General features: G+C 37.4%; 1 protein-coding gene across 3 annotated transcripts; it reads left to right on the top strand.

Annotated features, from left to right (window-relative positions):
• The first annotated feature begins 774 nt into the window (after positions 1 to 774).
• SRSF12 (serine and arginine rich splicing factor 12) lies at positions 775 to 15,965 on the top strand. Of its 3 annotated transcripts, none has more exons than XM_033103555.1 (5): positions 775 to 976; positions 8,477 to 8,581; positions 9,883 to 9,986; positions 10,153 to 10,294; positions 15,085 to 15,965. In XM_033103555.1, the coding sequence occupies exons 1-5, from the start codon at positions 912 to 914 to the stop codon at positions 15,452 to 15,454; spliced, it is 786 nt and encodes a 261-aa protein (XP_032959446.1). In that variant the 5' UTR covers positions 775 to 911; the 3' UTR covers positions 15,455 to 15,965. The 3 variants fall into 3 exon arrangements, with proteins under 3 accessions (XP_032959446.1, XP_032959447.1, XP_032959448.1); XM_033103556.1 differs by lacking the exon at positions 8,477 to 8,581 and adding an exon at positions 8,709 to 9,055 and having other exon boundaries at positions 819 to 976; positions 9,863 to 9,986; XM_033103557.1 differs by lacking the exons at positions 775 to 976; positions 8,477 to 8,581 and adding an exon at positions 8,936 to 9,055 and having other exon boundaries at positions 9,875 to 9,986.
• The last annotated feature ends 287 nt before the right edge of the window (positions 15,966 to 16,252 follow it).

The following is a 16,252-nucleotide window of genomic DNA, read 5'->3' as shown; positions in this document are numbered from 1 at the left end:
CAGTCTTTTATTATTAACTATTGTTAATCTCTTACTGTGCCCAATTTATAAATTACACTTTATCACAGGTATATGTGTCTAAGAAAAAAACAGCATATATAGGGTTTGGTACTATCCCAGATTTCAGGCATCCATTGGGGGGCTTAGGAGTATCCTCTCCTCTAATCCTATAATGAAGTAAGATTCAAATAACTAAAGAAAAAAACATCCTCACAGTTTGAAAGCCTAATAGGACTCCAGATAAGGGCGCAGGAGGCGGGGAATTACGCAGATCGAGGCTCGAGGATGCAGGGATGAAGGCCCCAGTGGCCCTGGGGCTGTCGTGCGGTTGAACGCCTCCAGCACCTCTGCGCACCCCCACTCTGCTCGCTCGGTGGCGGATTCCCCGCCCCAGCCCCCAGGACCTCGCAGGCCTCCGCCCTCCGGGCGCACTCCGACTCCAACCACCGCCCCCCACCGCCAGTGCCGCCCCCTCTACGGACCCCCGCGGCCCCGGCAGCGGCCCCTCCCTCCCGGGTACCCTCGGACTGGGACCCAGCGCCGCCCCTCCCCCTCCCCTAGACCTGGGCCTCCAGCGCAGCCCCGTCTCAGATCCCCCTGGCGCCCGGTGCCGCGCCTTCCCATCCCCTCCGAGCCCGGCCGCCCGCGCCGCCCCCTCCCGGGATGCCCGGGGCCTCGGGCCCCGCGTCGGCCCCGCCCCCGCCCCGCGCGGTCTGCACGGACAGGCTTGCGCCGCTCTGTGCGCCCCCCCCCCCACGCCGCCTCTGCGGCTGCGCGCTGGCGGGGCCGAGGCCGAGGGGAGGGGGTCGCGCGGGGGGCCGGCGGAGCTGCTGTGGCGGCGGCGGCTGCAGTGAGAGACGGAGTGAGCCTGGCGGCCGCGGGCAAGCCCGGAGGGAAAGGAGGAACCGGTCATGTCTCGCTACACGAGGCCCCCCAACACCTCCCTGTTCGTCAGGAACGTCGCGGATGCCACCAGGTGAGCGGCAGCAGCCGCAGGTTGGGGCGCGGGGGAGGGGCGGAGTAACGGCCGCGTCGCGGAGCCCGGCCGCGGCCCGGGGGTCTGCCCGGCGCCTCCCCGCCCGCCCGGCGGGCACTTCGTGCGGAGGCGCCCTTCCCGGGGGCAGTGTGAGCCGCAGGCTGCCCGGGGCCTGGGCGGGACTCGCACCGCCGCCCTCCCGGCCCGCGCTCCCCCGGGCGCCGCACAGAAGCGCGTCGTGCCCCGCAGCGCTCTCCGCGTCCCCGGCACCGCCCCCGGCGGGTGGGCGCCCGTCCTCTCCCGCAGCGCCCGAGCGCGGGCTGCCCCTTTCCCGGGAGCCGAGGTCCCTCCCGCCTCTGGCCTTGAGTGTTTTTGCTGGGGCGGGCGCCTGCGTTTCAGCCCCTTTGTCGCCGGGTCCCGATAAAGCCGCGCGCCCTACCTCCTAGATGAAGAATTGAGGATGGTGAGAACACATTGGGACAAAATAATGCGTACTGTGGGTCTTACAGTTTCTTTTCCTTCGGTCTGATCTACTTACAGGTGGTGCTGGTTAAATTTTATTCGTTACAGTTTTGTACTATATACAAAGGATAACTTCAGTGAAAGATTTATGTTTTTCTTTAAAGTTCTGAATACTGTATAAACACCCCTTAGAACGCTTTGGATGGATTTTTCTGGTCCTTTTTGATGTTCTCAGTCCACCCCACCCCCGTCCTTTGAGAATTCTGTCTGCATAGTGCCTAAACATAGATCTCAAGGAATAACTTCTTCGTATAGCAGTTTTCTCCCTTAATCGGAGCCAGAGGGAATACTGGGGCGTGGGGGGCATTAATAGAGATTTTTATTTCACTGGGCTTAATTTACAACCTCACCCCAACCTTCATAGATATGCAGTATTATCTTAACTGTACAAAAAGGAAAGCGGAACCTCAGAGTTTCAATGGCTTACCTGGGGCTTCACAGCTACAAATACGTTGAAGTCCTCGGCTCCAGAGTTATGTGTTGTGATCATCGTGATTTACCTTTGAGGAGTAAATGTTAAAAATTTTTTTTTTGATCCCTACTTTTATGTATGTCACAACTACAGACTGAGTTAATATACCTTACTTAACATCTAAAAGATGCCTGTGTGTACATTTCTTTTCTCAACCTGTTTATCTATACATTACTTGGGAAATAAGCAAAATTTATAGTTTGGGTAAGGTTAAAAAAAAAATTCCCTCAGTTAAACAGACCACTTAAATTAGCATCACATCTCTCCACTGTGTCTACAAAAAAATGAGATGTTTCAGATTGTAATGGCCACAGGGTGCAGCTGGGGTAATAGCAATGAGTGAAGTTGTCGGTTTATAAGGCACACACAGTAGGGTGGTGTGGACTATAGCAAATGGAAAAGAACACGTGCCATCTAACGGGGACAGCAGCTGCTAGTGCTAAACTCTAGCTGATAACTACTTGTATAGACATTTGGACTTGTTGCCATGTCTTCCTAATTTTTATCACCACTTCTTAACACTGCTGGGAGAGGGGCAATCAAAATCTAGCAGGATTGTTTTAATGAAACAATAATTGTTAACATTTGTTGAGTACTCACTATGGGCCAGGCACTGTACTAAAAACTTTGCACATATTATCTTATTAGATTTTTACAATACTCCTGTAATGTACCCATTTTACAGATGAGAAACCCAGGTTTAGAGAGATTAAGTATCTTGCTTAAGATTGCACAGCTGCTGAGTCGTGTTAGGAAAGTAGAATCATACATATAACCTATATTAACAGGTTTTTTGTACACGGTAGCATACAGTGTAAGTTAACTAGCAATATGACACCTAGACATTTTGAATTAGCTTTAACATTTAGGATGCTTATAAAGAAGATCATTGGGATAAATGTTAAAACAAACTGAAATTATATGTACAGTATGATGGCAATTATATAAAAAGTGAAGAAAGGAAAAACCATATAGAAAATGAGGCTGGAAAAGAAATCCATTTAAATGATTTTAGTTTTCCTGTTTTCAAATTTTATTTAGTAAAAATGTTCATAACAAAGCAAATTTTATTTAAAGTGTTTCTTTGAAGTGACCATTTAAATATATACGATAAAGTACAAGACATTAAAAGACTAATTATGGGTCAGCACAAAATTTGTGAGGAATGCAATTGAGCACAAGAACTAAAGAAGGACTTAAAAGTACATTTTGTAATTTTATAATTTGTTACATTTCTTTTTATTAGTGAAACGAGGTGGGTCAGGAAGACTATTAATTTTAATATCTTTGCGTTGTTACTGTGTAGAAGAGTAATTTTTAAAAAATCTCAGATACAGTTTTCTCATGGAACAAAATCATGTCTAAATCCCAAATACAACATTCCCATTATGAAGCATAATGTCATGTTAGGTCAGGGAGCAATGATCAAGTACCTCCCTCGGACATACTTAGTTGCATTTTCTGGTTACAGTGTACATGAGGCTATGTTGATGTTAACATTGATGGTGATATAGAATAAGCATTAAATGAAATTCATGATGAAAAAGTCTCAGGAAACTAGGAATAGTAGGGAACTTCCTCAACCTATGAAAAAGCTGTAGCTAACATGATACTCCATGGTAAAACCTGAGTGCTTTCCCCCTAAGAGCAGAACAAGACAGGATGTCCACTCTCACAACCTCCATTCAACATTTTATTGCAGGTCCTAACCAGTGCAACGAGGTAAAAATAAATAAATAAATAAAAGACATAAAAATTATAAAGGTAGAAGTAAAACCTGTCCCTATTCTTAGATGACATGTTTGTTTACATAAAATTATGTAAGTAATAATGAGTTATAGTAAGTTATCAGGATGCGAAGTAAACTTTAAAAATCCTATTTCTATATATTAACAGCAAACAATTGATAACAATTTAAAATAATAAAAATTCCATTTACTTTTATATCAAAAAACATACTTAGGAATAATTTAACAACAAAAACATAAAAACCTTTGCACTGAAAAACGACAGTGTTTTGCCAAGAGAAATTAAAGACCAACATACATTGATAGATATACCATGTTCTTGGATTAGAAAACAAAATACAAAGTTTTCAGTTCTCTCCCAAAATGATTATATTATAGATTCAAGGCATTTCTGACCAAACTCTTTTTAAAAAATAGAAATTGACAAATTAATTGTAAAAATACAAAGGATCTAGAATAGCCAAAATAATTTTGAAAAAGATAACTGAAGCTGGAAGACCACCTGACTTAAAAACTTACTAAAATGATAGAGTAGTCACGACAATGTGATACTGGCCTAAGGATAGATAAGTAGATTAATAGAACAGAATAGAGAGTCCATAAATAATCCACACTTACAGAATCAATTGATTTTGATAAGGTACCTAAGCTATCCAGAGGAGAAAGGAAAAGCTTTTCAACAAATGATGCTGGAACAACTGGATATCATCATAGGAAAAGTAAATGAACTGTAACCTCTACCTTACATCATAATTTGAGCTGGGTCATCAGCTGAAATGTAAAAGATAAAACTATAAAGCTTTAAGAAGAAAACATAGGAGAATATCTTCATAACCTGGAGATAGGCAAAGATCTCTTACAGGATAAAGAAAGCAGTTACCATAAAAGAAAAAGGAATGTCGATAAATTAGATTTCACCAAAATTGAAATTTCTGTTCATTATTTTAAAAAAAAAAACATTAAAAAAGTAAATAGGGAAGCCAAAGAATGAGAGAAAATAGTCACAAAACATATATCTGACAATGGACTGTTTTCAGAATATATAAAGAACTTTTACAACTCAATAATAAAAAGAAACATTATTAAAAATGGGGGGGGAATCAGACACTTCACAAAGAAAAATATACAAATGGCCAATTAACATGTGAAAAAGTGCTCAGCACCGTTTGTCATTAGGGAAATGCAAATTATAATTATAGTGAGATTTCACTTAACACCCACTTGAATGGCTAAAATTAAAAAGACTGACAATACCAAGTGCTGACAAAGATTGGCATAACCAAAACTCTTATACATTATTGGTGGGAGTATAAAATGGTACAACCACTTTGCAGAACTGTTTGGCAGTTTCATAAAAGTTAAATATATACATCCTCTTTAACCCAGAAATTCTCCTAGGTATTAACACAAAATAAATGACCCATAAGCATGAAAAGATGTTGCGCCTCACTGGTCATTAGGTAAATTAAAATTAAAACAACAATGAGATACCCATTCACTTTATATCCTTCAGAATGGCAAGGATTAAAAGTTGTTCATTCAAGAGGTGGTGCAGTAGGAATTCTTATGGCCACTTTGGAGAACATGTAGTGAAGCTGAAGGTATGCATACTCTCCAACCTACCAGTTGCATTGCTAGTGATACATCCCAGAGAACTGTAGCACTGCTCTAGGAAGCACATGTATCATAATGTACACGGTAGCACAGTTTGCAATTGAAAAAAAGGAAGCATTTTAAATGTTCATCCACAGAAAGATGGATGAATAAATTGTGGCTTATTCATAACAATACCAATACAGAGTTAAAATGAGTGAACTAGAGCTACATGGAGAAATCTCAAGGGAGGAAAAGGCAAGGTGCAAAATTATGTGAAATTTGATATGTATAAAAACATGTACTTTTGGATAAGTGCATTTGCAGTAAAAATATAAAGTTATGCAGAAGATGGTGATCACCAATGATTGTTTCAAGGTAGAAGGATATAAAGTCTCATTTCTACAAAAATACTAAAAATTGTGGCTAATAGGGCAAGTATTGAGATATAATAAGTATTGTTGGTGGATACATGATTGTTTGCTTTATTTTTCGCTATACTTTTCTGAATATCAAAATAGATCACAACCAGTACAAAAATAAATGAAAACAAAACAACAGCTAACAGGTGAGGGAGTGGAGAGAGTGAATGGGAGCCAGCTCTTTTGAGATTTGTTTCTTCAGATTCCTGTCACCCTTGGCTTCTGGGACTCCAAGCCTGTGACACACATTGCTTCAATCTCCTTTATACCATCTAGGTTCCTTTTCCTATCAGCTTCTCACATTTGGTTGGTGGGATTGATTGCCTCAGATGGCATTCATTTGAACTAGCTTCGTTACTGGCTGTGTGTACCTCTGGGTAAAGTAACTTACTGTCTCCTTAACTATTAATGGTTACAGTGTGTTCTTCACTCATTAATAACAGCAAATCTGTATTGAGCGCCTACTATGTGCCATGCAACTATACTAGGGACTGAGATACTACACTGATGAAGACATCTGCTTTAGATGGTGATTCTCAACCGTGATGCACAGAATTGCCTATAAAGCCCGTAAAAAAATTAATAACTGACTCATCATGGGAAGCACTAATTAGGTCCAGTGTTCATCCATCAGTGCTTGTTTCTGTAACATCCTTTTCACAAATGGTTCCAATATTCAGGAATGGTTGAGAATCTTTACCCCATAGCCTATGTTTTATGGAAGTGAGAATTGTGTTTTTCTTGTTCTCTACCATATCCCTAGAGGCTGGCCCAAAGTAGGTGCTCAAAAAGTATTTGTTGAATGAATAAGTGAAAGAAAAAGACATTGTCAGTGCCCTCTAAAACTAACAGTCTCTCAGGGAAGGCAGACAATTAAACAAGTTATAATGAGCATTAAATGAAATAAAAATAAAAATACAATAAAGTGGGTCATAGTACTGTGTTGCCCCAAAAATAAGACCTAGCCAGACACTCAGCTCTAATGCATCTTTTGGAGCAAAAATTAATATAAGACCCGGTCTTAATACTATATTATATAAGACCCTGTCTTAAATAAGACCGGGTGTTATATAATATAGTATTAAGACCGGGTCTTATATAATATAGTATTAAGACTGGGTCTTAACAGAACAATATAAGACCGTGTCTTATATTAATTTTTGCTCCAAAAGACGCATTAGAGCTGATTGTCTAGCTAGGTCTTATTTCGGGGGAAACACAGTATCAGCTGCATGGCCTGGTATATAGTGGCTTAGTCAATGTTAGTTGAATCTTTATGTAATAATTCCTAAATCCACATCTCTAGCTTTAATCATTGACTTCTCTGCCAGTTTTGAGAGGAAAGTAAATTAATATAATTTGTATAATCACAATTTTCAGTTGCTTATAGAACTCTTGTGGAGTTCCATCATCACCTCAAATTTGGCATTTCTAAACCTGAAAGCTTCTTTTGCCTCCTCCATCTTCAGTCTAACTCTCTTTTCTAGCTAATTTTTGTCACTGACACCATCTTTTCTTCCGTTTGCCCAAGCTAGAAGCTTTGCATTTATCTTTGAGTCTTTGTTCTGTATTCATTTCTTCTGAGCTGTGTTTTGTGCTGATAGCTCGATGCAGAATCTCTTAAGATCTGCTTAGTGGTTAAGAACAGACTAGTGTCAGTCTGGGAGTTTGATTCCAGCTCAGTCACTTGCTGGCTCAGTGGCCTTAGGTGAGTTTATCCATCTGTGCCCTCATCTATAAAAACATCCATAGGGTTTTTGTGAGAATTAGGTGGTCTTAAGGTGAACAATGGCTAATATAGAAATGCACTATAACTGTCAGCTATTAATGCTAAGTATTTTGTCTCTTCAGTTATATTGTAGCTCCACGAATACAAACATGCTATGAATGTCTTTGGTATTCCCCCTTAATACTGTGTTTCCCCGAAAATAAGACCTAGCCAGACAGTCAGCTCTACTGCGTCTTTTGGAGCAAAAATTCATATGAGACCTGGTCTTATTTTACTGTAATATAAGACCGGGTCTTATATAATACAGTATAATATAATTAATATAACATATAATATAATATAATACCCGGTCTTATATTAATTTTTTTCTCCAAAAGGCCCATTAGAGCTGATGGTCCGGCTAGGTCTTATTTTGGGGGAAACATTATACCTGTCACAGTAGAAGGCATGTAGGAGGCTCAAAAATACTTGTCAAATATGAGAGCATTGTAGTTATTTTGCTTTATGTTTAACAGTAAAACATCCATTTTTCTTTAAAGACTGAGAAATAAGTGTAGGACTTCTTTAGAATCTAATTCTTGCTATCTGAAAACAAAATTAACCTAAACATGAGATTATAGTGAAACAAATGAATATGACTCTAATGAAGTAGTTAATAGTTAGAACTCTTTATACTGACAGTTGAAAAACCTTGTAATAGGAATACCTTTCAAAGGTCAGTGTTTCCCCAACCTGACTAAGTGTAACAGCCACCTGGAGTGCTTTTAAAAATACAGATTTCTAGCCCCTAATCCAGACTTCCTGAATCAGACTCTCTGAAAGTGAGGCCTGAGATTTGTTTTCTTTCTTTCTGTCTTCCTTTCTAAACCCTGGGTGAGTCTTATGGAAGACAATTTTAGATAATGCTACTCTAGATAAGGTCTTTCTTTTGAGGATTTCAACTGGATTTCTGTAGGCAAAATATTTTAATCCAGCTATTCATATTTTGTTTGCCTTATTTCTAAAACGCTTCAGGCCTGAGGACTTGCGCCGTGAGTTTGGTCGATATGGCCCTATAGTAGACGTTTACATTCCACTTGACTTCTACACCCGCCGCCCAAGAGGATTTGCTTATGTTCAATATCCTTTATCTTACTGTGTGCATGTGAATAGCCTACATACACGTGTATATACATATATGTATTCAGGAGCATATGTTATGAAATTAATATCGCCTAATTTAAATGTGTTTATTTCTTTATCTCAGAAAATCTAAAGCAGTCCACAGTAGCTGGCAAGCGCCCCCCAGTTTGAACCAACCTGTTAGCTAGAATCCGAGCATAAACCGAGCAGGCGAGACAAAAGGCACCTAAAGTTCAAGCATCAAGGAGTAAAGAGGGAGGGTGGACACAGATATAAAGACCTGGAAGAGGGGAAGTCTTTATCAAGCAAAAGACAAAGCCAACACCAGGTTGAGACTTCGGCTTTCCTACATTTACTCAGAGTTCCAGAGTCAAAGCCAAGTCTGATTTTGTTGGTTCTGCGTCTCTTGTAAAGTCCATCTTGCAAGCCTTAAAGAGTAAAGGTCAAGGTTCAAGATCAAGTGACATTGAGGTAATTGCCAAAGTCTCATTTTGTATTGTATTTCTTGAGCTTTTCTGTTTTCAATTAAAAAAAAAAATTAAAGCAGTGAACAACCTCCTGAAATACAGCAATTCAGTCATTCTGTATAGCTTATTTTCATTTTTAGTTAGGATTAATATATAATTTATGTAGATAACAGAGTTTAGTGGGGTATTACAAACCACTATATGTAATTCCAAATGTTTACAGGTGGCTTTTATGTTTCTTTTATAAAGGTATTTTAAAGCAGTAGGATCAAAGGTAAATATGGTCATTTTTAAAGGGCCAAATCAGTTTTGAAACTATATTTTAGCTCACATGTGTGTACAATTTTATCATCAGTTTCTCTTGAGTGTCATAATGTAAAAGCCTTTGAATGAAAGAGTAATTTTAAATTCAGAATAAAGGCTTCTTCTATATGCTGATATTTTTCAGTAAAAAAACCTAATTAATCTTTTACCTGAAAGAAGGAAGTGAGTCCTAAACAGTTTATTTTATAATATTAGTCAATGTCGGACTTATTTTTTTCTCATAACATATTTTTATATAGGCATACTGCAACTACACTGATGTATACATTAAAAATATAGTTGCATGTTTGTTACTGTTTTTATTTTTAGATTCACTCTTCTAAATCATAATGGGGCATTTGTTTCCATAATAACGGTGAAAATTTTTTTTGATTATTCATATTGGAGATGTGAGCTTAGTTACTAGAACTTGTTTTTCTATTAAATTTCATGTCATGTGAATAATTGTTTTAAAATAATATTTTTACTTGATATCTGATGTTCAAAGTGTCCTTAACAGCTAGTCATATTTGAAGATGTCCGCGATGCTGAAGACGCTCTTTATAACCTCAATAGAAAGTGGGTATGTGGCCGTCAAATTGAAATACAGTTTGCACAAGGTGATCGCAAAAGTAAGTGTGGCTAAACATTAGCGCTTGTTTATTCAGCAGAATGAGTTTCAGCCATGATAGATTTTTTTGTTGTTGTTTAAAATTCTTTCAGACAATAATACTATTTGAGTGGCTGTTTTTGAGGTTTCCATGTAATGAATTATAAGTCTTGCACTTCATATTCTAGCACCAGGCCAAATGAAATCAAAAGAACGTCACCCTTGCTCTCCAAGCGATCATAGGAGATCAAGAAGCCCCAGCCAAAGGAGAACTCGAAGTAGAAGTTCTTCTTGGGGAAGAAATAGAAGGCGATCTGATAGCCTTAAAGAGTGAGTACAAAATATAAGAGGATTGAAAACTTAAGTTTTTACTTTTTGTGGAAAACATTTTTAAAGAGTTTTCGAAAATAAGCCACCAGAATCATTTTGTTTAATATACATAAAGAATCATCTTTTGGGGTGGCCAGATGGCTCAGTTGGTTATAGCGCGAGCTCCTAACAAGAAGGATGCTGGTTCAATTCCCACATGGGATGGTGGGAAAATGGAGACTGCCTGTGGAGCTGAGCTTTGCCCTCCACAACCAGATTAAAGGACAGCGACTTGGAGCTGATGGGCCCTGGAGGAACACACTGTTCCCCAATATTCCCCAGTAAATAAATAAATAAATAATATTCATCTTTTGTAGAAAGATTAACTTCGATTTATTGGATACCCTCCAGTGTTTTTATTTAACCTTTTTAGTGGAAAGATAATGTATACTGAAGAAAAAGCAAAAAATTAAAAAATGTATACTTGACAAAATGAGGAATTTTAAATAAATAAAATTTTCCTAAATGACCCAACGATTAAGAATCTGGAGTTCTGGTCATTAAAAACTCATAAGAAATGTAATCACTTGTGAAAGGAGGTTGATTAAATTTAATGTAAATCAATACGTTTGTGAAAGGTATTTTCAGAGGACATTTGCAAGTTATCTATTTTGCTAGCCAGGAGTGGTTTTTGTTAGAATAATAATAAATCACAATGAAAATTAATTACTTGAAGTTATTTAAATAACTCAAATTGTATTAACATGACTAAATTGTTAAACATTTGTACTTTTTATCTTGAGTTTTAATGCTGTAATTTTTAGGCATGTAGAATTTTAAGGTGAATTCTGTTCTTAAAGAATCATCCGCATTTATACGAGTATCCCCTTTCTGTGAGTGACAGAGTTAGCTCTCCTGGACCACATGTAGTATAAGCTATATAGATCGGCCCACTTAACTTTAAATCAAAGCTGGTCACCAGGGTTGCTCACTTTCACTCCACTCTCTCCATTCCTCAACTCTAAGCCTAGACAAGAAAATGCTCAAAATACAGTTTGTACCAGAGTTGGAGAGATAGAGTATTTACTCCAAGTTCCTAGTTCTAAAAACAAGACTGTGAAGTGGCCTGGCTCCAATTCCTCCAGCCAAGTGGGAGGAAAAGATAGGAAGAGAGAACCACATCCACATTCTATGACTATGACTTTTCAATAGCTAAGAATCCTGATTGCTAGAAAATGTGGCGTAGTCAGAGCCCTCATGTCAGAATCTCTCATGTCAGATCAGTCCCTGTCATTGGGTATGCTTTGATTTTGGCCCATTTTTATGAAGGCATGTGGGAGAAAGCCTTAAACTCCTTTTAAAAGGCAAGAGAACAACCCAGGTCAGCACTGAACCATTACCAATATTGGTGAAGAAATATTTAGAAACAGTCAGTATTCTGGAACTTGATCCTTTTTATCATACTTTCTTTGATAGTGTAAGAATATAAACCTCCATTACATCTGTGGAGAATAATCTAGCTTGTCCCATGGCTAAGGATTTTTATAGTTTCTATAATCAAACAAAAAATTATATTTATAGAACTTAAAACATAATGAAAGCAAATTAAGATTTAAAGAGTTTGACATGCCTTGTCTATAGGAAAACCAAACCAGTACCGTTGGTATTGCTTCTGGCTTCACAGAGGACATGAATAGTATAAGGGAGTGATATTAACAGTTCACTCATATTACTTGAATTTTATATTTATCTATACACTACCATATATACACAGTATTTAGACTGTGTATAACTATACGTAGTATAAACTATACACGTAAAGTTCACTGTAAGTTTAGAATGATGTGGATGGTATGAAATGTTTATATTTCAAAGATCAAAGTAAATGTAATTTTGTGCCCAAAATAGCACTGTCTTAACTTACTAATATCCACTGGGTTGGTAGAAAGACTTAGTTTGTAAAAGAAAAGAAAGAAATTGCCCATTTGATTCATTAATAATACAAGCTGTTTCCAAATGCATTACATTGGACCCTTAGTTACCAGTTTTTCTCCTGATTGATCTAAAAAAAAAAGTGGATATTCACATTTGCTGCCTTCTAGTGGAAATAAAGTATAATACGTGCCTGGAGAAAAACAAAAACAAAAAAAATGTTTGTTAATTGTCCCAAATCATCATGGAGTATCAGCAATAGAAAGAACTACATCTTCTTGGGAGACAATGCTGTTCTGCTTTGTATTAGTTATAAGACCGTTGCTTAATGCGACCTTAGTTTTTTTCATCTGTAAAATTGTATTACAGAGAATGTAAATCTGACCTACCTCTCAAGGTATTTATGGGGATCAGAGTGTGTGTGCATGTATGTATGTGTGTGTGAGAGAGATAGAATATATATAAGCCGAACATTATGAGTATATACAGTATATGTGGTATTTATTACCTTGGAGTAAAAAGAGGCCTCTCATTTTGCCTTCAGCGGACATGGAAAAAAACTAGTTTGTTGCTATCACTAGACTTGTGAGCTCTTTGAGGAGCGAGGACTTTAGTTTTCTTCTTGCTTATATCCCCAGCACTTTAGCAGTAGTCCCTAGATTGTGTTAGGTATTCCTTAAATCTGGTTGAATTTATGTTAGTGAATGTGTGTATATTCCTAAATATTCCTGAAGAGTTTTAAAATAGCATCTATTTATTTTCCATGTTGTTTTTTTTTTTTCAAGGAAAGTTTTTCCATTTTTTTCTGACAACTATGTACCACAGGAATGAAATGTAATAATTTCTAAAACATTGCTTTTATTCTAGAATATATTCTAGATCAATATATTTATACTTTCCAGTGCTCTTTATTTCTTCCTGTAGTTCCATGTTTCTATCTGGGGTTATTTTCCTTCAGTCTAAAAGTTTTTTAGTATTTCTTATAGTACAGATATGCTGGCAATGAATTCTTTAGCTTTTGCTTGTCTGAAGCATCTTCATTTTTGAAGGATATTTTTGCTTGGGATAGATTTCTAGGTTGGCGGGAACTTTTCCCCTCTTTTTAATAATATCATACTATTGTTTTTCTGAAATCCATAGTCAGCTGGCATTCTTAATGTTGCTCTTTTGAAGGTAATGTGTCTCTTATTCTCTAGCAGATTTTCAGATTTTTCTCTTTGGTTTTCAGCAATTTCATTGTGATATGTCTTGTGTAGTTTTCTTTGTATTTATTCTACCTAGGGTGTACTGAGCTTCTGGAAATTGTGAGTTGATGCCTTTCACTAGTTGTGGAAAATTCTATGATATATATTGCTTCTGCCTTATTCAGTTTTTTCGTTTGGCCATGCAACTATGTTCCAGATATCACTTATGCTCTGTTTTGGATTTCTTAAAATTCCTTTTCTCTTATTTTGTTTCAGTATAATGTTTTTCTAACCTGTTTTTCAGTTGAGTTCATTATTTCTTCTTTTATATCTAGACTGCTGTTAAATCCATCTAGTGACTTTAATTTCAGATATAGTTTTTCAGTTCTAAAATGTCCAGTTGTTTCTTTTTATAAATTCCAAAATTCTTTTGAAATTCTCCATCTTTTTCGTCTGCTTTGTCTTTTTCTCTTATTTTTTGAACATATTAGTCATAGTAATATTTTAAATTCCTGTCTAACACCAATAACCAAATTACTTTTGTATGTTTTTTTTGTCTTTTATTTTCCTTAGTTTTCAGTCATTTTAATACATATTTCACAGACCTCATAATTTTTTTTTATTGGGTGTTAGCATTGTTGATGAAAAATTATAGAAGCTTTCAATGATAATGTCCTCCAAAGAAAGTTGTTTTCTTCTAGCAGGAAGAGTTATTGGCAGATCATCTTGACATCGTCCTTCTGGGTCCTTAATTGGAAGCCTGGGTTGTTACTCAAGACTCCTTGACCTTCTGGGGGCTTAAACTCCAGCCTCTTATCCCCAGCACTATGTGTCTGATAATATTTCAGCTCAATTATTGAATCTTCCAGCTGCAGTTTTTTGCTGACCTCTTCGGGGGGTCTCATCCTATGTATGCACAGCTTAGAAGGTGGCCAGTGAGTTGAGAATTTGTAGGCAGATCTTAGGGTTTTTGTTAATTTGTCTGCAATTCTCTCACCTCTAGAATTTTGCCTCCAAGTCCCAGCCATTTTGGTAGCCCTGAATTCTACCTCTGTCTCCAGCTTAGTCAGTCATTTTCTGGTTGTTCTCAATTCCCCGATGCTGACATTAGGAAAATGATCTTAGTAAAAAAGGCATGACTTACCACCCCTTTGCTTGTGTTGATTGTTCTCTAATACTTTAAAATAGTTGTTTTATAAATGTTGTCTAGCTTTTTTATATAGCTGTTTTCTGTGGGAAGACTAGTCTAGTACAAGCTGTTCTATCATGGCAGAATATAGAAGTCCTGCATCTAGGTTTTCATTTTTATAAGCATTATTTGGTAAACTTTAAATAATTATTTTCTTTCTCTCTTTTTCTACTCCGCCTCCTTCTCCTCTTCCTCCTCTTCCCCCTCCTCCTCCTTGTGTAACCCAGACTAAAAATGCACAGCATTTTTCAGAACTGACCCATGTCAAGATATATCTAGTAAAATAAGAATCTTTTGGTTATACATTTTAGTATAACAAGTATTATAAGATTGTTATGTTTGAACCAAAAGCATGCATAATAAAATCTGATGAATTGTTTCTTTTAACTTACCAATAAAAACCTAACTAACATTATGTAAAGTATATAACTTCCTATAAGTGTTGTTTCCTAATCTGTTAACTGTTTTTTGTGAAATATATACTCTAACTTTGTGGATGTTTCTAGGTCTCGACACAGGCGATTTTCCTATAGCCAGTCTAAATCTCGCTCCAAATCACTACCAAGGCGATCTACCTCAGCAAGGCAGTCAAGAACTCCAAGAAGGAATTCTGGTTCTAGAGGACGGTCAAGGTCCAAGTCCTTACAAAAAAGGTCCAAGTCAATAGGAAAATCACAATCAAGTTCACCTCAAAAGCAGACTAGCTCAGGAACAAAATCAAGATCACATGGAAGACATTCTGACTCCATAGCAAGATCCCCATGTAAATCTCCCAAAGGGTATACCAATTCTGAAACTAAAGCACAAACAGCAAAACACTCTCATTTTCGATCATATTCCAGATCTCGGAGTTATCGTCACAAAAACAGTTGGTGAACAACAGAAGAACCCTAGGTGGTCTTTAATATAAGTTATTAAACTTCTCATTATGTTAAATAAAAATTCTTCAAGGCTTACAGAAAACGTGAGTTGATGTTAGTTACTTTGGGCATGTGCAAGAAATAAAATCTCTCTAGCTTTGGGTTAATAAAGATTTCATCTCAATTTAAGGGCCCACACCACAAATTATGATGTGTCTAATGTCACCATTTTATGGACCATTTTGTGTTTACATTGTGACAGAAGGTACTTTTCAAAGGAAATAGGTAAAATGGAACTAATTTAGAAAATTCTACTTGGATATTAAATATAGCAGTTCTTCCCTTAACCGTGGGGATACGTTCCAAGACCTCCAGTGGATACCTGAAACCTCAGATTGTACCAAACTCTATATTGTTTTTTTCCTATACATACATACCTTATGATAACATTTAATTTATAAATTAGGAACAGGAAGAGATTAACAACAACAATAATAGAATATTTATAACAATATACTGTAATAAAAGTTACGTGAATGTGGTCTCTCAAAATGTACTGTACTTACCCTTCTTGTGATGATGTGAGATAATTACAGTGCCTACGTGATGAGATGAAGTGAGGTACTCAGAACTGCACGCAATTTAAAACTTATGAATTGTTTATTTCTGGAAATTTCCATTTAATATTTTTGGACTAAGGTTGACTAGGTAACTGAAACTGTAGAAAGTGAAACCACAGATAAGGGGGTCTACTGTATTGATAATATTAATAATACCTTTTACAAAAGTATTTTTTACTTTAAAGCACTTTACT

This window comes from Rhinolophus ferrumequinum, chromosome 3 (assembly GCF_004115265.2).
Source record: "Rhinolophus ferrumequinum isolate MPI-CBG mRhiFer1 chromosome 3, mRhiFer1_v1.p, whole genome shotgun sequence".
NCBI lineage: Eukaryota > Metazoa > Chordata > Mammalia > Chiroptera > Rhinolophidae > Rhinolophus > Rhinolophus ferrumequinum.
Note: the sequence above shows the minus strand (reverse complement) of the source record. Positions and strands in the feature narration are given on the sequence as shown.

Bases quoted from the DNA above. Each gene is read 5' to 3' on its own strand.
- SRSF12 (XM_033103555.1), top strand. From the start codon at position 912: ATGTCTCGCTACACGAGGCCCCCCAACACCTCCCTGTTCGTCAGGAAC. The intron at 8,582-9,882 runs ATATCCTTTATC...ACAGCTAGTCAT, and splicing joins AGAGGATTTGCTTATGTTCA to ATTTGAAGATGTCCGCGATG. The intron at 10,295-15,084 runs GTGAGTACAAAA...GGATGTTTCTAG, and splicing joins CGATCTGATAGCCTTAAAGA to GTCTCGACACAGGCGATTTT.